The 23,337-nt window shown below is 43.8% G+C and overlaps 1 protein-coding gene across 1 annotated transcript in view; it reads left to right on the top strand.

Annotated features, from left to right (window-relative positions):
* Positions 1-23,111, top strand: part of LOC311148818 (transforming growth factor beta receptor type 3-like) — a 115,701-nt gene extending 92,590 nt beyond the window's left edge. The window contains exons 12-17 of the mRNA XM_084185812.1: positions 147-350; positions 1,699-1,992; positions 4,753-4,882; positions 12,380-12,430; positions 12,665-12,772; positions 22,761-23,111. Of these exons, the coding sequence (XP_084041938.1) occupies positions 147-350; positions 1,699-1,992; positions 4,753-4,882; positions 12,380-12,430; positions 12,665-12,772; positions 22,761-22,882 (909 nt within the window). The 3' untranslated portion in view covers positions 22,883-23,111. The remainder of the gene's footprint in view (positions 1-146; positions 351-1,698; positions 1,993-4,752; positions 4,883-12,379; positions 12,431-12,664; positions 12,773-22,760) is intronic.
* The last annotated feature ends 226 nt before the right edge of the window (positions 23,112-23,337 follow it).

Genomic DNA, 23,337 nt, shown 5'->3' with positions numbered 1-23,337 from the left:
CAACTTCGACTTCGACTCATCTGCCCTGGGCTATTTGTGTAATTCCTACCCAATTATATATTTTTTTTGATTGGCTCTTCTCTCATTCTTCGTCCAGTTCAACTGTTTTGATTGGCTGTCTCTCCTTCTCTCTCCCCCTCCCCCAGTTCAACTGCACCTACAGCAAGAACCAGGACACCCTAGGAGGATCAGGATCATCAGGATCGTTTTCCCATATCGCCCCGGCAGCTAAGGAACCGGTCAGAACCGACGTGATGTTCAACATGGAGCTGTACAACACCCAACTCTTCCGCTATCCGTCAACCCAGGCCTTCCACACTGTTTCCAAAAATCAACAGGTCTTCGTAGAGGTAAATGGAGCAGTGAACTACTACAAATGTACTGTACCAGGCTGGCTGTAACCGTTTTTAATATGTTGAAGTAATACATTGTGTCTGTTGTATTTTTAGCCTGTTTGTGATTCGCTCAGATGAATATAGTTAGTAGGCTAGTATCCAGATGTTAGGACGTGAATTGTTGGAGCGATTTCACAAGTTGTCTGTGTGTGTGTCCGTGTCTCTGTCTCTCTTAAATATGAGGCCTGTCAAAACAACAGTGAGGACTGTTCTGTGTGTACACTGTGTCTGGACTGTCTGGTCCACTTTCATCTTTTAGTGTTTTAGCTTCCACAGGGTCCGTTGATATTTGGTCTGGGTCGGAAGAATATAAAGCTAACATATCCTCTTTCTCCTCTTAGCTGCCCCACAGCCATTGTCTCTGTCCTCCCATGAGTCTCAAGTGTCCTAGTACTGAACAGTATTACTAGAGAGGTCCTACAGGGAGGTTGTGTAAGAAAAGGTAGAGATTCATACTGAGCCCACTCTCTCCCAACTCCACACCTCTCACACTGGGCTGAGATCTACCATGCCCTGTCCTGGTCCCTGAGACTATGGTCCAAACTAAGGTGTGTAGGAAACTGCTGTTGTGCAACACGTGTGTCATAACATGTGTTACTCATAGGTCAGGTCATAGCCTGTTTTTATTGTCTGGACTTTCTCTCAACTGTCCTTTGAAAGGGGCGTGTGTGTGTGCCTGTGCATGCGTGTGTGTGGCGTGCATGCGTGTGTCTGTGCTTTTGACTGGGCAAGCTTTTTGACAACCTTGGCATGGTGATGGCACAGACAAAAAACAGAAAAACACATTTAGGTTTTCAGTGGAAAAAAAGAACGAAAAGGCAGCAGAGGGATAATAATTCAAGGAAATGCCTTGTGGTCTGCCGACGGAAAGATCCCATTAAAACTTTTTGAAGGGACTGAAATCCACTTCAGGATTTGTGATTCTTGGACCTGATAACACTCTGATAGTGTTCCTTTAGCTTGTTCTCTGTGTTAAAACAAATTGTCAGCTCCTGGACTGACAGAGAGTGTACAGACGAATGCCAAGATGGTGCTCTTCACAGAACTTTGTAGGCCGAAACAGATAGTTTGTCAATTTGACGACGTCGATGAGAGGATTCAACAATAAAATCATTGGACACCTTTAGAGGCTGTAGCAATCATACAGCCCAAGTCTCCACACATTGCTTACACTTTAGAAATGGTAAAACATTTGTATGACTTGAGTTTATTGTTTTTATGAAAAATGACACAATGTTCCCTGTATTTTTAATAAAAAAATATTTTATCTTCATATTTTTTTCTCTTTTCTCCCGTGCTTCAGATTGGAGCTTTCAAAGTCGACCCAGAGCTAGGGTTCATGATCCAGACCTGCTTCATCTCTGCCAAGTCCAACCCCAACATCCCGTCTTACTACACCCTGATAGAGAACATCTGCCCTACGGACGACACGGTCAAGTACTACCCTCAGAGAGACCTCCCTATCCCCCACTCCCAGACCGACAGGAAGAGGTTCAGCTTCACTTTCAACTCACCCTTCAACGAATCGTTGCTCTTTCTGCACTGTGAAATGTCTCTCTGCTCCAAGAGACCCCACAACAACCAGGGACGGGCTATGGTACATTGTTTTTCTTTCGTGTCTGTTCATTCTGCACACTATGTACATTTACTGCCGACCTCTGCAACAAAGATATCAGTAATATTATTTATTGGGATAGATTTACAGTATGTGTTGAATAGAGAGGGGGAGTATGAAGAGTTGTGGAGGTTGGCCCAGGGATTGAACCCTGGTCTTTTACGGGGCAGGTGTAGTCCAGAGCCGACTGCGCCACTGCCAAACCATCTGCCTCTTTCTGTAACACAGACACAACTGGCATGACCTGAATCTGTGGTCTATGCAATGATTCATACATTGTATGGTAATTTGAGCAGCATTCAGTGTAGGTTAGATTGTGTTTACAGTGTGACTGGCCAGGCCAGTCATTCAGAAGGTCTGTGCTCCACTCTGCAGAGACTTGGCACCGAGCTAGGCCTGCTGCACAGTCTGCCAGTCTCAATCCATTCTGAACCAGAGCAGGAAGCATACATCTACTTCAGGTTTCCTAAGTAACCATCTGTAGAACCAAAACAAGCCACTAGCTCAAGTGTCACTTTTCCTTCCTTCGCCTCGCTGTACTATAGCCTCTCTCTCTCTCTCTGCTATGTCATTGCACTTTCATAACCTTTTCCAAGCAGTTCTTTCTGCTCAGTGCTCGCCCAGCCACCCTCTATTTGGGTCTCTGGTGGTATTCTACACGAAAACTTCTTCAGAGTCAGGCTGGGGCTCCAAACTGACTCACACCAGAGCTGCAGCTGAATGTTTACATCAAATTGTATTGGTCACATACACATATTTAGCAGATGTTATTGCGGATGCAGTGAAATGCTTGTGTTTCTAGCTCCAACAGTGCAGTAATATCTAACAATTCACAACAATACACACACTACACACAAATCTAAAAGTAAAAGAATGGAATTAAGAAATATATAAATATTAGGACGAGCAATGTCGGAGTGGCATAGACTAAAATACAGTAGAATAGAATACAGTATATACAAATGAGATGAGTAAAGCAACAATATGTAAACATTATTAAAGTGACTAGTGTTCCATTATTAAAGTGGCCAGTGATTTCAAGTCTATGTATATGGGGCAGCAGCCTCTAAGGTGCAGGGTTACGTAACCGGGTGGAAGCCGCCTAGTGATGGTTATTTAACAGTCTGATGGCCTTGAGATAGAAGATGTTTTTCAGTGTCTCGGTCCCAGCTTTGATGCACCTGTACTGACCTAGCCTTCTGGATGATAGCGGGGTGAACAGGCAGTGGCTCGGGTGGTTGTTGTCTTTGATTATCTATTTGGCCTTCCTGTGACTTCGGGTGCTGTATGAGGGCAGGTAGTTTGCCCCCGGTGATGCGTTGGGCAGACCGCACCACCCTCTGGAGAGCACTGCGGTTGCGGGCGGTGCAGTTGCCATACCAGGCGGTGATATAGCCCAACAGGATGCTCTCAATTGTGCATCTGTAAAAGTTTGTGAGGGTTTTAGGTGCCAAGCCACATTTCTTCAGCCTCCTTCAGCCTTCTTCACCACACCGTCTGTGTAGGTGGACCATTTCAGATCATCAGTGATGTGTACGCCGAGGAAGCTGAAGCTTTCCACCTTCTCCACTGTGGTCCCGTCGATGTGGATAGGGGCGTGCTCCCTCTGCTGTTTCCTGAAGTCCACGATCAGCTCCATTGTTTTGATGATGTTGAGTGAGAGGTTATTTTCCTGGCACCACACTCCCAGGGCCCTCACCTCCTCCCTGTAGGCTGTCTTGTCATTGTTGGTAATCAGGCCTACTACTGTTGTGTCGTCTGCAAACTTGATGATTGAGTTGGAGGCGTGCGTGGCCACGTAGTCATGGGTGAACTGGGATTACAGGAGGGGGCTGAGCACGGACCCTTGTGGGGCCCCTGCATTGAGGATCAGCGAAGTGAAGGTGTTGTTTCCTACCTTCACCACCTGGGGGCGGCCCGTCAGGAAGTCCAGGACCCAGTTGCACAGGGCGGGGTTCAGACCCAGGACCCCTAGATTTATGTTGAGCTTGGAGGGTACTATGGTGTTGAATGCTGAGCTATAGTCAATGAACAGCATTCTTACATTTTTATTTTTTATTTAACCTTTATTTAACTAGGCAAGTCAGTTAAGAACAAATTCTTATTTACAATGACGGCCTACACCGGCCAAACCCGGACGACGCTCTGCCAATTGTGCGCCGCCCTATGGGACTCCCAATCACGGCCGGTTGTGATACAGCCTGGAATAGAACCAGGGGTTCTGTAGTGACGCCTCAAGCACTGAGATGCAGTGCCTTAGACCACTGCGCCACTCGGGAGCCCATAGGTATTCCTCTTGTCCAGATGGGATAGGGCAGTGTGCAGTGCGATGGCGATTGCATCGTCTGTGGATCTATTGGGGCGGTAAGCAAATTGAAGTGGGTCTAGGTAATCTGGTAAGGTAGAGGTGGTTAGTATAGGGATTAGGGGGAAGGAACACAAGTTTTCACTAGGTATGATTTCCCACAAATTATACATGTGGTCAAAGATCAAAAGGGATGCTTGGTCTTGGGTAAAGGTGTAGATTGGTCTTTTAAACTGCTTTTGTCATATGAATACATGTAACAGTCTCATGGCTGATAAGTAAATCATACAAAAAACGGTACATTTTAATGGGAAAATTCATGAGGTATGTTATATATGAAATTAATGAAATTCATTAAAAGTGAATGTGGTATATGAAATCCAAGGCTGAATTATTAGGGATTTCTCAGTGGTCCTATTGTGTTTCTCTCCATGCAGTGTATCCAACCGGATGAGGCATGTACATCTGTCAACGGAGAGATCATCCTAGCCATGATGATGAACACAAAGACTTCTACCAAGACCCTAGTGGTGGTGGAAGAACATGACACAGAGGAAGAGGAACCAGGTGAGTGGACTATTAACGCTAACGTATTGTATAGTCCTCATAACCAATGTAATCTCTATGATGAACCAGCTTATCCAAAATATATGTGGAGGATGGCATAAATTCGCTGAAGTAAGAAGTAATTTAGGAAGGCCCTAAAAATGGTCAAAGACTCCAGCCGCCCTAGTCATATACTGTTCTCTCTGCTACCGCACGGCAAGCGGTACCGGAGTGCCAAGTCTAGGTCCAAAAGGCTTCTTAACAGCTTCTACCCCCAAGCTATAAGACTTCTGAACAGCTAATCATGGCTACCCAGACAATTTGTGTTGTCCCCCCCACCCCACCCCATCCCCCTCTTTTACGCTGCTGCTACTCTGTTTATTATTTATGCATAGTCACTTTAACTCTACCCACATGTACATATTACCTAAATTACCTCGACTAACCCCTGCCCCCGCTCATTGACTGTGTACCGGTACCCCCTGTATATAGCCTCCCTACTGTTATTCTATTTTACTGCTGCTCTTTAATTATTTGCTATTTTTATTTTTTACTTAACTATTTTTTACTTAACACTTTTTTTTATTCTCTTTTCTTAAAACTGCATTGTTGGTTAAGGGCTTGTAAGTAAGCATTTCACTGTAAGGCTGTATTCGGCGCATGTGGCAAATAACATTTTATTTGATTTCCCTCTTTCCCTCCCTCCCTTCTTCCCTCCCTCCCTATACATCAGAACAGTGATGTAGTCAAGTCACTAAACCTCCAGTCCATGTCCAAGTCCTTTTATACTCGAGTCACGAGTCCTTTGCTAGTGCTAAAAGCTGCGGTCCAACCATTAAAAAAAACTAAGTTATATTACAGTGTTGCACGAGTCAAGTTCGAGTACTGGACTCGAGTACTACAACACTGCATCAGAGACTAATCTTAGTGTAGTCTTGCGAGACATACTGAAAGTCTCATTCTGGCTGGCTAACATTTATATGAATGTCTGTGGAGAGAGTCTAGCTGAGACACATGCAGGGAGCTGAGTCAGTTGGCCAGAGGAGACAGAGCTGTGTTGAGGGTCATCGAAGAAGGACAGGAAGACAGAGTAAATAAGAGAACAGTCTGGGTGGCAGGAAGGACATCCCAGGGAAAACCAACCTCAGTTCTGCAGGAAGAGAGGCAGAGAAAACTGTTCTAGTCACAATGCAAGCGCATCGCATCCTCCCTCCATCCCTCTGCATCTGGAGTTTATTAGCGTGTGGTGGGAGTGTGTGTGTGTGGGTGTGGGGGGGTAAGTGTGCTCATTGGAGCATAGCTGGGGTTTGGGGGGCTTGCTGCTAGCGCTGAGGCTCCATCCCAGTTCTACCACAGTTCTACCAAGCAGTACTGTGCGGAAGGAGCGGAAAAAGACGAGTCATCCACATCCATCCAGTTGTTTTCACTTAGCCCTTCTCTGTGGCCTCCCCTTCCCGGTAGAGAGAAGGAGGGAGGGAGAGAGGGAGAGGAGTGGAGTGGTCTTCTCGCTAGCTTTGGGAGCGTATCCAGACCTAGAGGGCCCCTCATCGCTGCATTAGTCAAATGCTTTTTCACTCACTCCGTCAGCCACACAGTCATTCCCCTCTTTGGAGCAGAGGGCTGGGTGTGTGTGTGTGTGTATGTGTGTGTGATCAGAGGGTGGGGTAGACTGGGGAGGTCCTGGGATCACGCAGGCCCAGGATCACTCACATAAGAGGACAAAACAGAAAAAATATCTGATAAAACTGCAGTTCCTCACAATAAAATAACAGCTCTTAATAAAGATTATTTAAAAAACAAGAGCAGCTCTATACGACATTAAAACATAGTTTTGAGCTGATAGGAACTCCAGGTCCAATTCATTAAGACAGGCCTTTGAAGGCGTTAGAAAGTCCTTAGTTGTGGATCTCATCAAGGAGTTAGTCCTCAGTGTGGCTTTGTGTAAAGACATCGACCTGATTGCGTGTGTGCGGGGGTGTGTGTTGTGGCAGACAGGTCCATGCGTCATTAGGCTGTCTGGTCCAGGGAGTTCTTATACCGAACATCACATTGCATCCATTATGATCTAAACCATAGATGGGGTGATATCATGAGAGCCCCTTTGCTATTTTCACTGCCAGGGCTTTTCCAATCAGCATCCCCTTATGGGGTGATAACATCAACAAGTGGACTGTGGTTGGTGGGTGTGATGTCTCACAAGTTGCGTCCCAAATGGCACCCTATTCCCTATGGGCCTTGGTCAAAAGTAGTGCACTATAAAAGGAATAGGCTGCCATTTAGGATGCCACACTTGACTCACAGGTCTAATCATACTGTGTTAATCACTAAGGGCAGATGAAGCATGGCAAACAGTAATGGGGACTTGGGGAGTGTTTACTAATGGACTTGATTTGGCCTGTGTGAACAAATGAGCACCATGCCACTGCAGGGCCTGAACATTGGGCACAGACTCAGGCTGCGTCAGAAATGGCACCCTATTCCCTATATAGTACATTACGCAAATGTTCCGGAGCATGTCTTTAAGTAAGCACAGATATGCCAAAAACTCTAATGAAAAAAAGACTGCTGGGCTCAGAAACCATGCTTTTAATACAAAGGCATCTCTAATGGTGAGATGGCAAAGAAAACAAGCAGTCTTTTCAAGCAACTGGAGTCCTGCACTGGACAGGATCCCAATGAGTTCAGCTTGATCTACAAATCAAAGAGGGCTGTTTGTGGGCAGTTTGGTGCACAGAAAAACATAAATGCCTCAAAGCTCAGCCATCAAAGCTACATTTACTGCCTCACAACATCAATACATTTTCACAATTTCTACGGAACTGCGAGCTGTAAGGAACATTTTAACAAAATCATCCATTTCCTCCTAGTTACCCACATGAATAAAATCTACAGTTTACTATAGAATATAGCAGTACTTACTATAGAATTCTATAGTAAACTGTAGTATGCTGTAGAATACTATACTACACACTGCAGTATCCCTCAATCATGTGTAGTACTTACTATAGAATGTTATAGTATACTGTAGAATACTATAGTAAATACGACAGTTTTATCCTAAAAATAAGCAGTAGTAAATACTACAGTAATGTCCGCAAAAATGCCACAGTCCGCAAAAACACTACAGAAAATACTACAGTATTTAATTTGCATATACGTACATACACCAACCAGAAGCCATGGATTACAGGCAACATCTGCACTGAGCTAAAGGGTAGAGCTGCTGCTTTCAAGGAGTGGGACTCTAACCCGGACGCTTATAAGAAATCCTGCTATGCCCTCCAACGAACCATCAAACAGGCAAAGAGTCAATACAGGACTAAGATTGAATCATACTACACCGGCTCTGACGCTCGTCGGATGTGGCAGGGCTTGAAAACTATTACAGACTACAAAGGGAAGCACAGCCGCAAGCTGCCCAGTGACACAAGACTTCCAGACGAGCTAAACCACTTCTATGCTCGCTTCGAGGCAAGCAACACTGAAGCATACATGAGAGCACCAGCTGTTCTGGATGACTATGTGATCACGCTCTCCGTAGCCGATGTGAGTAAGACTTTTAAGCAGGTCAACATTCACAAGGCCGCAGGGCCAGACGGATTACCAGGACGTGTACTCCGAGCATGTGCTGACCAACTGGCAAGTGTCTTCACTGACATTTTCAACATGTCCCTGACTGAGTCTGTAATACCAACATGTTTCAAACAGACCACCATAGTCCCCGTGCCCAAGGACTCTAAAATAACCTGCCTAAATGACTACCAACCCGTAGCACTGACGTCTGTAGCCATGAAGTGCTTTGATAGGCTGGTCATGGCTCACATCAACACCATTACCCAGAAACCCTAGACCCACTCCAATTTGCATACCGCCCCAACAGATCCACAGATGATGCAATCTCTATTGCACTCCACACTGCCCTTTCCCACCTGGACAAGAGGAACACCTACGTGAGAATGCTATTCATTGACTACAGCTCAGCATTCAACACCATAGTGCCCTCAAAGCTCATCACTAAGCTAAGCATCCTGGGACTAAACACCTCCCTCTGCAACTGGATCCTGGACTTCCTGACGGGCCGCCCCCAGGTGGTAAGGGTAGGTAACAACACATCTGCCACACTGATCCTCAACACGAGGGCCCCTCAGGGGTGCGTGCTCAGTCCCCTCCTGTACTCCCTGTTCACCCATGACTGCATGGCCAGGCACGACTCCAACACCATCATTAAGTTTGCCGACGACACAACAGTGGTAGGCCTGATCACCGACAACGATGAGACAGCCTATAGGGAGGAGGTCAGAGACCTGGCCGTATGGTGCCAGGATAACAACCTCTCCCTCAACGTGACCAAGACAAAGGAGATGATTGTGGACTACAGGAAAAAAAAGAGGACTGAGCACGCCCCCATTCTCATCGACGGGGCTGTAGTGGAACAGGTTGAGAGCTTCAAGTTCCTTGGTGTCCACATCACCAACGAACTATCATGATCCAAACACACCAAGACAGTCGTGAAGAGGGCACGACAAAGCCTATTCCCCCTTAGGAGACTGAAAAGATTTGGCATGGGTCCTCAGATCCTCAAAAAATTATACAGCTGCACCATCGAGAGCATCCTGACTGGTTGCATCACCGCCTGGTATGGCAACTGCTTGGCCTCCGACCGTAAGGCACTACAGACGGTAGTGCGTAAGGCCCAGTACATCACTGGGGCCAAGCTTCCTGCCATCCAGGACCTCTATACCAGGCGGTGTCAGAGGAAGGCTCTCAAAATTGTCAAAGACTCCAGCCACCCTAGTCATAGACTGTTCTCTCTGCTACCGCACGGCAAGCGGGAGGACCCATGCCATAAGACTCCTAAACAGCTAATCATGGCTACCCGGACTATTTGCACTGCCCCCCCCCCCCACCTACAGGTTATACAAAAGACCAGAAGCTCTGAACTCTCCATTCAGAACCCAGTCCTACCTACAGGTTCTACTTTTAGTATTTATCCAGTAGGTTTCCTGAAGGAGAAAGCCTCCACTTCTATGTCAAAGATAATAAAACAAAAACACTATAGTAAATACTACAGTATACTACAATCCACAAAAACACTACATTAATTACTATAGTGTATATATTACAGTTTTCCTTTATTACAGTATTTATACTATAGTTAACTGTAAATACTACAGTATACTACATTAAATACAAATTTCAAGTTTGAAGTTTTAATGTCACGTGCACAAGTACAGTGAAATGCCTTTCTTGCAAGCTCTAAACCCAACAATGCAGTAATCAATGACAATGTATTACTAAAAATAACATAAGGTAGTACAAAAATACACAATAAATACAAATAATAAGAATACGAGAAAGTAAGTAAGCATAATATATACAGGGTCAGTTAGTTCCAGTACCATATTTACAATGTGCAGGGATACTGGAGTGATAGAGGTATATATGTAAATACTACAGTATTTACTGTGTTTATGTAGACTTTAGTCCACAGAAACACTACAGTGAATACTACAGGAAAGTCTGCAAAAACACTACAGTGAATACTATAGTATTTATACTATAGTATACTATAGTATTTTGTCATGTGGGTATTAGTGAAAGAGACAGTGAGTAGTGTTGAATAGTGGTAAGAACCTTGAGCTATGAAAATAAGTCTCCCCACACTTGAATCAGATGCAGGTTTCAGTGCTAAGCTTCAGATACAAGATATAATTTGCTAAGCTTTCAGTCAACAGCCAACTTTGTTAGAGCGCCGCTATTTTGAATCCCCTGTTCCATATCTCCCTTCCTTTGACTTGTTTACAGTACATAAATTATACAACACACAAAACTGTCTGACTGAGTGCCTGTTAGCTGACTGACTGGCAGTAAGTTGTGCAACCAAGTCAACTGGCGTATCATTTATCTGAATACAGACCTCGGATGTCAAGGATCTCACAGGGACGCCATTAGTCAATTCTACACACTTTGGGGAGACAGGTTGGAGTTCAGGGTTCAGAGGTTAAGAGAAACAAGGCACCACACCACTAAAGAAGTGTTCTTCTGTTCCACTCTGTGAACAGAAAACTCTGGGCAAACAAATGACGTTGACTCTATTGAGCGACAATCGGTTCAGGGTCAACTGTGCCTAGACCATACGGAGATGAGAACATCGCCTTGCCTTAAGTTTCCTTTCTCTCTTTCACTCTCTCTCTCTCTCTCCCCCTCTCTCGCTCTTCCTCTCACACATGTAGCAGAGCTGAGATCATTGTGAAAGCTAAATTAGTATAAAGAACAAAGCTTTGCTTCTTACATTGAGAATGGTTGGACCTCAGGGTGTCTTTCATACTGTTGTCAGATTTGCTAGTTGCAGAGTTGGTCTGGGAGGAAGACACAGGGATAGCTGACTACTCCACCATCTTTATGACCCTTACACAGAACCTCAGAGCTCTCACCCATACTTGGAACCTCAGCTGGCCCAAAACCCCAACAGAGGTGGGGCTATCCATTCATAGTCTGACCTGGCTTGGAAAGATCTTCCGCTACAGTCTTTTCATACGTTGTTTCATACTTCATAAACTACAACTGTACTGTAAAACTAATCTCCACGAGTAGTGGTTCATGTAACTCCTTTAACCACAGTGTGATAGTTTTGCTGGTCTCAACTTGTCTTTGGCTCCTCTATCCTCTCCTCTGACCTGGGTGTTGACGGGTCAGCTTTGCATTCTCTAAATAACGAGCCGAAGGAACAGATAAGACTGGAGAGGAGGAGGAGTGGGAGGGAGGGGTGAAGAGGGGATGGATTGAGGGATGGAGGGGAGGGGGAAGGGATGGAGGGTTGAAGAAAGAGGGGGCTGTCATGTTACCACCACCCCTTGTGAAATCAAACTCTCCTGTGATGGTTCTGTCATCGTCTGTCATGAGGGAATGAAAACCCAAAGGTGTTCTTTCCCAGAATAGCTGGTCATTGTGCCGGAGTCTTGGACCCGGACCAAGCCTGCTCTTGAGTTCGCCTCTACACAATAAGCACCATTGTATTGTTTGTTCAGAAGTAATTAGAAGCTAATTTGACTTTTGAAAGCCATCCAGATGACCGGAAATGAAGGAGTAAGCTGAGACCTGTTAGAAGTCAACAGGTTCATCTCGGCACTCTATTCCTTTTATTGAGTACTACTTTTGACCAGGGCCGTGGGGCTTTGGCCAAAAGTAATGCACTTTATTTGGGATAGGGAGCCATTTGATACATAGACTTAAGGTTCTGTTAGTTAGCAATTGGAACAGCTTTGAGTTACATCAGATCTCTGTACCACATTTGTTAGAACTACAGTTATCTACACAATGTCATTTTCAGGATCTGGTTATCCCAAGGTAGTTAGGTTCATTGGGTTGCTCAGCTTCCATTCATAGGCACTGTCACTTTATGTCAAAGCAAGTGTTCTTGATGCTTCAACACGTAGTTGAGATGTGGTGTTTTCATGCATCTACAAATGTGTTACATTGTTGTTCTGTGTTAACACCAGTCTGTGTTTTATGTTTCAGTGCCTCCCACTCGCACGGCATCACAAGGCCCTCCTGACCCGCCAGGAGAAAGTAAGTCAATCATTGCGAGGAGATTCTAAACCAATGGTTTTTATATGTCAGGATCTTAGATCACTTTAAAATAATCATTGTTGACCAGATTGAGTTATGTCATTTGCATCTAACTTGTTTTCATACTGTCGTGCCCAAAGAAAATGAAATGGTGTCGCTACCTCACTTTCAAACCAAGGTGCTGTCATGTTTTCAAGTCATTGAATAACAAATCGTCGTTATCCTCTCCCTCAGCTGTTTTGTATGTGTTGGACACGCCGACCGTGGTTGGGATCGCCTTCGCTGCATTTGTGATCGGGGCCCTGTTGACCGGAGCCCTGTGGTTCATCTATTCTCATACAGGTACGTCTCTCTGAACTGTCCCTTTACCTACTGTATCTGGAGACACAGGTAGGTCTTGCCATGCAGGGCTTCCTTAAAAAGAGACCTTGGAATCAATGGGACTCCCTGCCTAAATAAAGGTAGAATAAATAAATACATCATACAGTTACATCTACATTGGCATACTACTTAGAATGTATTCCCAATACACTGCTTCATTTCAAGTGTTATGAAAGTATGGACATTGGAACATTCACTAGTGGTATGCTAGTTTGGAACATAGACCCTCATTGGAACGTACTGTATACATCTGTAAACTGTCCCTTTACCTGCTGCTGCATGAGGTCCAACCTGCTGGCCCTCATGTAAGACTGAAGGTTTCCCTTGGTAACCTCTCGCCACCAGGGTTAGGCTCAATTTGAATTGAATCAGTCAATTCAGGAAGTAAACTAAAATTACAATTCAATAATCGAAAAAAGGGAATTTATTTTCAATGACTTCTCAATCAACGGAAAAGTAGAAGCTATTTATTTCAATAGTTTTTACATTTCTGAATGTTAAATTCAAATCACTTCCTGAATTGACTGCCTTCAATTCAAATTGAGCCCAACCTTGATCAAATGAAATCAAATTTTATTTGTCACATGCGCCGAATACAACAGGTGTCGACTTTACTGTGAAATGCTTACTTACAAGCCCTTAACCAACAATGCAGTTTTAAGAAAAATAAGAGTTAAGAAAATATGTACTAAACTAAAAAATAATAATATATAAATAAGGAGCAACAATAAAATAACAGTAGCGAGGCTATATACAGGGGGTACCGGTACAGAGTCAATGTGTGGGGGTACAGGTTAGTCGAGGTAATTGAGGTAATATGTACATGTAGGTAGGGGTAAAGGGACTATGCATAGATAATAAACAGTGAGTAGCAGCAGCGTAAAAAAAAGGGAGGGTGGGGGTCAATGCAAATGGTCCGGATAGCCAGACTATTTGATGGAAAGATAAGACTATCTAAAGAATGTCCTAAACATCACAGTGCCAGAATGCTGCAATTCTATAATCGGAAAACATCCAAGCGCTGACAGAGGCGAGTTAACAATAACACATTGACTCCTCTACTGTAAATATATCCTGTTTGTCAGCGTAAGCGGCTCTTCTCTTTCCTGCCTTTTGAATGGGTCTCGGGTCCTGCGGGGTGGTCAGGAGTGGTCAGTGAGTATTCTCGGACACAATGGCCTCGTCTCGGACAAAGAGGGGACTGGCTGGAAGCTGGAATTTCCCCTGGCCATTTTGTGGGGCACTCGCCATTCGGCTCGCAGGAAGAGACACAATCTGTCCGTTAGATGCCAAGACCTTCCCCTCCAGCATCCACATTCTGATGACCTCTGATCCCTGCTGACCTCTAGTAGGAAGTGAGGTGGTCCCTGAGGTCTGTAGAGGACACTCCAGCACATACTGTAGAACAAAACAGGCCGGTCTGTGCTGGTTAGCTGACCGTGGATCTGCCTGGCCTGCCTTGATGTTGGTGACCCCTCATCATCCATTCCTGATGTGTTCTACACAGAACACTATGAAATCATTCATAGGATCAGTGGATTATGTGCTGAGTACCCCGGCAGCACACACTCTTAGAAAAAAGGGTTCCAAAAGGGTTCTTTGTAAGGCAAAGGGTTCTACCTAGAACCTTTAACATCCTAAGAACTGTTTTTGGAAGAAAGGGTTATTTGATGATTCTTTGGAAGGCAAGAAGGGTTCTACATAGAACCATATATAATATTTCCCAGCATGCTTTATTGCAGGGAGATTTTCAGAATTGTTTGTTTTACTGTAATATCTGTGTTTTTGCATTGATTGGTTGATTAATTTTATGCTACACAAAGATAAATAACATACAGTTTCCTAAACTAATCCAATCTGTTAGTAATTGGATTTATTGCACCCGTTACTGAGATGGTTGTTCCTGTTTAGATGATTGAGGTAGTCTCAGTAGTCAATCTTCCCTACTCTGGCAGTCATTCAGAATACAGGTTGCGGGTGATTAACTCTGTCTGGATTGCAATAGGAATTACACATCACTTTGCAAGCCGGCATAATGTGACTTGCAGGCCTGATGTGGCCTGTAAACCAGGAGATTCCTAACACCCCTGTGTTAGAGTATAACTAGGGCCTCAAAGAAAGGCCTTTTATATGACATGTGTTGTCATAAATAATTACATTTTAAAGGGTAAAAAGGCTGGTGGAACTGTTCATAGAGCTTTCTAGGATGAACCCTCCAAAGATACAATTGTCCTTGGTAGAACCCTTCATAGAGGTTTCTAGGTAGAACCCTCTGCAAAGGGTTCTACCCAGCACCAAAAAGGGTTCCCCTATGGGGACAAACTGAAGAACCCTGGTTCTACATAGCACCTTTTTTGTAAGAGTGCATAGAACAGACCAGTACTGTATTCTGCCTGCCGGTTTAGCCAGCCCTATATACTGAATGCCTACTATGCTGCTGTTGGCCCCTCTTCACCAATCCCTGATGTGTTCTCAGTGGAAAACTGTGAAATCTCTTCATGAATAGGATCAGGGAGATCTAATGCATTTCCTAAGGTGGGATAATAAAGTGTATCTAATCTAGGTGAGGTCATTACATAGATGTGTGTCAGATACAGTATAATGTAGAAGCAGTAGGGCAACAGTAGTTGCATATCGCAATATTTTTTGGGGACGATATTATATCGATACTTTGACTACAAGTATCACAATTTTGCTAGGTAGCATTAGCTAGCGCTAGTCAGCTGTTGCTTTCCATCTTCTTTTTAAATAGTGAGCCAACATGTTTTCGGCACTTTTTTTCCCATGACTGATCAAAACTCATTTTCTCATGCTCTCTCTTGTCTCTCTGCAGCAGACATATAGTGATCAATATGTTTGGAACATCAAATGGCAATAAAATCGCATTATTGATTTGCAGTACATATAGAATCGTGAGAATCGCAATACATATCGTATCGGCATCTAAGTATCGTGATAATACTGTATCGTGAGGTCAATTCCCAGCCCTAGGCATCAGGCAGTCATACTAGAATACAGCCGTCTCCTGAGAAGTGCACATTGGACTAGTGTGGAAAACTCCGCTAAGGTATATTTCAGTTCATCAGTCTCAATTCAAATAAATAAATATATATATTTTTTTACATGCATTCATTTCATGACCAATGTAATTTGTAATTACTAGTACTGATCTGTATCTGCAGTGTGGAAGGAGGGGTGTTAATAAATTTTTTCACTCCAGATACAGTGGGGGAAAAAAAGTATTTAGTCAGCCACCAATTGTGCAAGTTCTCCCACTTAAAAAGATCAGAGAGGCCTGTAATTTTCATCATAGGTACACGTCAACTATGACAGACAAAATGAGAAAAAAAATCCAGAATATCACATTGTAGGATTTTGAATGAATTTATTTGCAAATTATGGTGGAAAATAAGTATTTGGTCACCTACAAACAAGCAAGATTTCTGGCTCTCACAGACCTGTAACTTCTTCTTTAAGAGGCTCCTCTGTCCTCCACTCATTACCTGTATTAATGGCACCTGTTTGAACTTGTTATCAGTATAAAAGACACCTGTCCACAACCTCAAACAGTCACACTCCAAACTCCACTATGGCCAAGACCAAAGAGCTGTCAAAGGACACCAGAAACAAAATTGTAGACCTGCACCAGGCTGGGAAGACTGAATCTGCAATAGGTAAGCAGCTTGGTTTGAAGAAATCAACTGTGGGAGCAATTATTAGGAAATGGAAGACATACAAGACCACTGGTAATCTCCCTCGATCTGGGGCTCCACGCAAGATCTCACCCCGTGGGGTCAAAATGATCACAAGAACGGTGAGCAAAAATCCCAGAACCACACGGGGTGAGACCTAGTGAATGACCTGCAGAGAGCTGGGACCAAAGTAACAAAGCCTACCATCAGTAACACACTACGCCGCCAGGGACTCAAATCCTGCAGTGCCAGACGTGTCCCCCTGCTTCAGCCAGTACATGTCCAGGCCCGTCTGAAGTTTGCTAGAGTGCATTTGGATGATCCAGAAGAGGATTGGGAGAATGTCATATGGTCAGATGAAACCAAAATAGAACTTTTTGGTAAAAACTCAACTCGTCGTGTTTGGAGGACAAAGAATGCTGAGTTGCATCCAAAGAACACCATACCTACTGTGAAGCATGGGGGTGGAAACATCATGCTTTGGTGCTGTTTTTCTGCAAAGGGACCAGGACGACTGATCCGTGTAAAGGAAAGAATGAATGGGGCCATGTATCATGAGATTTTGAGTGAAAACCTCCTTCCATCAGCAAGGGCATTGAAGATGAAACGTGGCTGGGTCTTTCAGCATGACAATGATCCCAAACACACCGCCCGGGCAACGAAGGAGTGGCTTCGTAAGAAGCATTTCAAGGTCCTGGAGTGGCCTAGCCAGTCTCCAGATCTCAACTCCATAGAATATATTTGGAGGGAGTTGAAAGTCCGTGTTGCCCAGCGACAGCCCCAAAACATCACTGCTCTAGAGGAGATCTGCATGGAGGAATGGGCCAAAATACCAGCAACAGTGTGTGAAAACCTTGTGAAGACTTACAGAAAACGTTTGACCTGTGTCATTGCCAACAAAGGGTATATAACAAAGTATTGAGAAACTTTTGTTATTGCAAATAAATTCATAAAAAATCCTACAATGTGATTTTCTGGAGAAAAAAAATCTCATTTTGTCTTAGTTGTCATAGTTGACGTGTACCTATGATGAAAATTACAGGCCTCTCTCATCTTTTTAAGTGGGAGAACTTGCACAATTGGTGGCTGACTAAATACTTTTTTCCCCCACTGTAGCTATGGTCAAAAGTAGTGCACTATATAGGGAATAGGGTACTATTTGGGATGCATCCCTATTCTATTCTGCTGTAGTCTTGGAAACTATTGACTTGTAAGACCAACATATCCCTACATGGAAACATTGGCATAGTGAAGTTTACTCCAAGAATATATATTTTCTAAAAAATAAACTAATTTTTTTAAAAACCAGTAAATGATGAAACATCAAATATACCCCCCACACTTATCCCCTCAGGAGGCGAGGGACAATGCTAGATAGAGGTTTGTTCACATTAAAAGCCAAAACCACAAAAAACAAACAAATTCTACACTGTCTCACCCACTTACAAAATACTCACCTTGGTCTGTGTGGACCCCATTTGGCTAAATCCTTTAAAGAAAACTCTAAGATGACTGAAGCATTCTCCTGATGGCTCAAAACTGACCCTTTCAACAGACTAGGCATGAGAACACATTCTAATCAGGTAGCAGTGTGCACTGTGGTTTCCCTTATCAGACTCTGCAGATAGGACAGCTAGCTCCTACTTTGATATTCCCCATAACTGGTATAGAAGTTCACAAGTTGACCCAGGGGAGTGGAGGGTCTACTCTCAAGTATTCTTTATCATTACCTTGTGTTTGCAGCCACAGGGAAGGGACATTTATTTAATAAAAAATAAGAGCTATTTGAACTATAAACTGAAACAGCTATGAGAAAGTTGTTTATTCAACAAGCTCTCACGGTCTCACTTCAGTATTCAATGTTTGTCCAGGGGGAGGATAAACGTCTATGGGTGAAGTAAAAGTAGGTAAGGATTAAGGTTGTTAAAGAAGAAAAAACTTGACGCTTAAGTTTAAGCATTAATTCCGACTGGTTAAGGTAAGGGTTAAGGTTTGGGAGAAGGTTAAAACCGAGAAAAAAAATAGAACGAGTGCCTTGCACTGGGCTTGAACCCTCGATCCTCAGAGCCGAGGCGCGCGGTTTATGCCCTTTCTCTATCCCCATCCACAACGGCCAAGCTGTGAGCCTACTGGATGGTAATATGTGCACACGTTGCGCCTAGTGGACGGTATTGAAGGCATCTCCGGATGTCCTATTGACCTGGACAAACGTTGAATACTGAAGTCTATCTGGTGTGATCTCGCTGGTTTATTAAAGCAATGTGAGTGTCTTCAGTACAGTAGTGCATCCTGTTTATACAGGACGTGATAAGTACTAACCCCAGTGTCCCTCTATTTTAGGGCATGGTACGGTAGGAATTTGGCCTGCGTCCCAAATGGTACCCTATTCTCTATATAGTGCACTACTTTTGAACATAGCTCTATTGCCATTTGGGACGCAGATGTGTAGGAAGGATGCTGTTATAAAAGAGGAGCTGTGATCTTGCGGACTGTGTTGGGATAGATCACACCAAAGGTTAAGGAGGTTGCCCCAGGAGACAGGGAGTGGGAGTTACCCGGACTCTGAATGGAATGTGTGATGGAAAAGGGTCAATAGACTGTTGCTTCACTTCAATGACAAGTGATGTCACCATATGAGACACTTCTCAATCAGGCCAGATGGTTCACCATTTTTTACATTTACAACAACATTCAATTTGATTTATATAGCCTATTTGGATGGCTCATCATGAGATTTATAGATACATTTGTTTATAAGCTTTTTGTTTGTTCAAACTCTGAGTGTATGGTGGAAAGCCAAGTATGTTGTTAGGGGTGAATAATAACTTCCATTTATGTTGAATTTTCACTTAGGATGTTTTCACACTTGGTCCCTTTCAGACAATTTTTGTGAACTCAGTGCAGTTCGCTCAATTTTGTGTGCAGTGTGAACACTCCAAAGGAACTCAGACCCCTCAGAAGAGCCCTCAATGTGAACCGAACTGAGGCCATCTCGAGAGGTGGTCTGAGTTCGGTTTGCTTGAATTCTGTGGTTCGGTTCCCCTTTTTAGGGCAATGCGAACACAAAGCTCCTCATGTTCGCTTGCCATTATTCCCGCACCACACACTAGACTACTGCAACAGTGTTTCCCCTGCCATAACCCCTCACATTGGTGCCACAAAAGAGAGAAGATGATGATATGCAGGTTTGCGGAAAAAAACTACCTGTTTTTGGATATTGACTTGAGTTTCGCCATCAGCTGGAAGACTGTGTCCCCTTTTCTCAGCCGAGGGAGGGAGAGCAGAGGGACAGTGAGTCGGGTGAGAGGCAGCCTCATCGCTGCTCCCCCCCTCTCAGACTGACCATCAGATGCAGGCCATCAGTCCAGTAAACACATTTTAAGCAAATGATTTTGCTCACTCAGCTGTGCCTCACAAGTAATACAACAAATGATCTATTACCAGTGTGATCATATACCTACATTTTTGTTAAATTTAATTTCAAATTGGTCTGAGAAGAACAACATTGGCTGGGCAATTCAAGCATACAGTTGAAGTCGGAAGTTTACATACACCTTAGCCAAATACATTTAAACTAATTTTTTCAAAATTCCTGACATTTAATTCTAGTAAAAATTCCCTGTCTTAGGTCAGTTAGGATCACCACTTTATTTTAAGAATGTGACATGTCAGAATAATAGGAGAGAGAATGATTTATTTCAGCTTTTATTTCTTTCATCACATTCCCAGTGGGTCAGAAGTTTACATACACTCAATTAGTATTTGGTAGCATTGCCTTTAAATTGTTTAACTTGGGTCAAACGTTTCGGGAGCCTTCCACAAGCTTCCCACATTAAGTTGGGTGAATTTTGTCCCATTCCTCCTGACAGAGCTGGTGTTACTGAGTCAGGTTTGTAGGCCTCCTTGCTCGCACACGCTTTTTCAGTTCTGCCCACAAATTGTCTATAGGATTGAGGTCAGAGCTTTGTGATGGCCACTCCAATACCTTGACTTTGTTGTCCTTAAGCCACTTTGCCACAACTGTGGAAGTATGCTTGGGGTCATTGTCCATTTGGAAGACCCATTTGCGACCAAGCTTTAACTTCCTGACTGATGTCTTGAGATGTTGCTTCAATATATCCACATAATTTTCCTTCCTCATGATGCCATCTATTTTGTGAAGTGCACCAGTCCCTCTTGCAGCAAAGCACCCCCACAGCATGATGCTGCCACCCCCGTGCTTCACGGTTGGGATGGTGTTCTTCGGCTTGCAAGGCACCCCCTTTTTCCTCCAAACATAACAATGGTCATTATGGACAAACAGTTCTATTTTTGTTTCATCAGACCAGAGGACATTTCTCCAAAAAGTACGATCTTTGTCCCCATGTGCAGTTGCAAACCGTAGTCTGGCTTTTTTATGGCGGTTTTGGAGCAGTGGCTTCTTCCTTGCTGAGCGGCCTTTCAGGTTATGTCGATATAGGACTCGTTTTACTGTGGATATAGATACTTTGTACCTGTTTCCTCCAGCATCTTCACAAGGTCCTTTGCTGTTGTTCGGGAATTGATTTGCACTTTTCGCACCAAAGTACGTTCATGTCTAGGAGACAGAACGCGTCTCCTTCCTGAGCGGTATGACGGCTGCGTGGTCCCATGGTGTTTATACTTGCGTGCTATTGTTTGTACAGATGAATGTGGTACCTTCAGGCGTTTTGGAAATTGCTCCCAAGGATGAACCAGACTTGTGGAGGTCTACACATTTTTTTCTGAGGTCTTGGCTGATTTCTTTTGATTTTCCCATGATGTCAAGCAAAAAGGCATTGTTTGAAGGTTGGCGTTGATGTACACCTCCAATTGACTCAAATGATGTCAATTAGCCTATCAGAAGCTTCTAAAGCCATGACATCATTTTCTGGAATTGTCCAAGCTGTTTAAAGGCACAGTCAACTTAGTGTATGTAAACTTCTGACCCACTGGAATTGTGATACAGTGAATTATAAGTGAAATAATCTGTCTGTAAACAGTTGATGGAAAGATTACTTGTGTCATGCACAAAGTAGATGTCCTAACCGACTTGCCAAGACTATAGTTTGTTAACAAGACATTTGTGGAGTGGTTGAAAAACAAGTTTTAATGACTCCAACATAAGTGTATGTAAACTTCTGACTTCAACTGTAGCTAATATGCAGTGATAATGTATTGGGCCTATAGCTTAGTGCACAAACCTCATTGCTACAGAACTGTTTTTAATTGGTTAATGTTGCATAGGCTTATATTCTATAATTTATGTTTAAGAAAAATCTGAGCGGTAGATCTTGGCTTGCTTTTTAACTCAATGTGATCTTGACTCAGAAAAGGTTGGTGACCACTGCTTTATAGTGTACCACTTTTCACCAGGGCCCATATGGCTCTGGTCAAAAGTAGTGCACTATATAGGGAATACGGTGCCATTTGGGATGCAACCAAATACCACATTTTTCCAATCTCTCTCTCCATAGAATCCTCTATGGTCCTCACTAAGCTATGCAGGAAAGAAGACAGCTGAGCTTGCAAACAAACAACAGACAGAGTGCATTTAAATACCAGAAGCACAGTGTGCCAGATATGTAAAACAAACACAGGGCTTTTTTCAGATGCCTTCAGTTTTCAGTCAGGCAAGCTTTTCCCAAAAAATGGAAGCATTTTAATTTGCCTCCTAACTTTCTGTTGCCAGCTCTATAGCCCAGGAATCTACAAGCGGGAATGCTCATTTAAACACAGAACAATAAGTCAGTGGTTTGAGATCCAGGCAGAAGGCCTCTGTCTCGTGTTTATTCTGCTACATCTGCTAAAGCTATGCTAATTGCTTGCAGATAACAGAGAGGGGAGAGCTGGATTGAGAATCTTCAGTTCAGTTCTTTCCATTTGAGACACTCCGCTTTGATTCGCAGTGAAGTGATGGTCACCACATGGGACAATCAGCAGCACTGGGAGAACTAAGGAGATTCGTTTAAGCATCAGTCTGTTACCAGATTGAGCCTGTGGCCTCTAGATAACAAGAAATCTTGAATAAATGGCAGTGGCACAGAAGAACATAGCTGAAATGTGTATAATTGTGATGTATTGCATCAACCCTTATCTCTCTCTCTTTTTCCCTCTCTCCCCTCTCTCTCGTCCTCCCTCCCTCACTCAATCTTCTCTCACTCTTCTGTTTTGTTTTACTTCTATCCCTCTCTATTTTTCTCTCTCCATCCCCCTTTCTTCCCCACCCCTCTCCCTCTCTCTCTCTCCTCCCCATCCAGGTGATACAGCTGGCCGACAGCAGGCCCAGAAGCCCCAGCCCCCAGCCTCAGAGAACAGCAGTGCGGCCCACAGTATTGGCAGCACACAAAGCACGCCCTGTTCCAGCAGCAGCACAGCGTAGCCTAGGGGCCAGGGCCAGGCCAGGGCCAGCGGAGAAGGAGAGCCCCCCACCCCTCTGCAGGGCCACAGGAAGGGCCACACAGGTCACAGGGAACTGGGTTTGCTAACATTTGTTTCCCCTCTGGATGAAAGGAAGTTTTTTTTTTTTTTTTTTTGTGAAAACAAAGAAGAAGAATGATTTATTAGAAAAGAAGACAAAAAACAACAAAAGGATTTTGTAAGATAGAAGGAAAAAAAACATCTGATGTCCCTGGTTAAATTCAATGTGTGCCATTTTATTTCAACACAAGTCGATAAGGTTTTGTGACTGAGCTACTGTACTGGAAGGACTGGTCAGAAAGGGGAAACGGTACTAATACCCAGAATGGCAACAAGGCCTCACATCGCTAGAGCGATAGAACTCTAGCTACGGACAAGAAACAACTGTTAGTGAAATACCAGCCCTTTTTTCTTATC

The sequence above is a fragment of the Coregonus lavaretus genome (assembly GCF_964263955.1).
Source record: "Coregonus lavaretus genome assembly, chromosome: 21".
Taxonomy (NCBI): domain Eukaryota; kingdom Metazoa; phylum Chordata; class Actinopteri; order Salmoniformes; family Salmonidae; genus Coregonus; species Coregonus lavaretus.
Note: the sequence above shows the minus strand (reverse complement) of the source record. Positions and strands in the feature narration are given on the sequence as shown.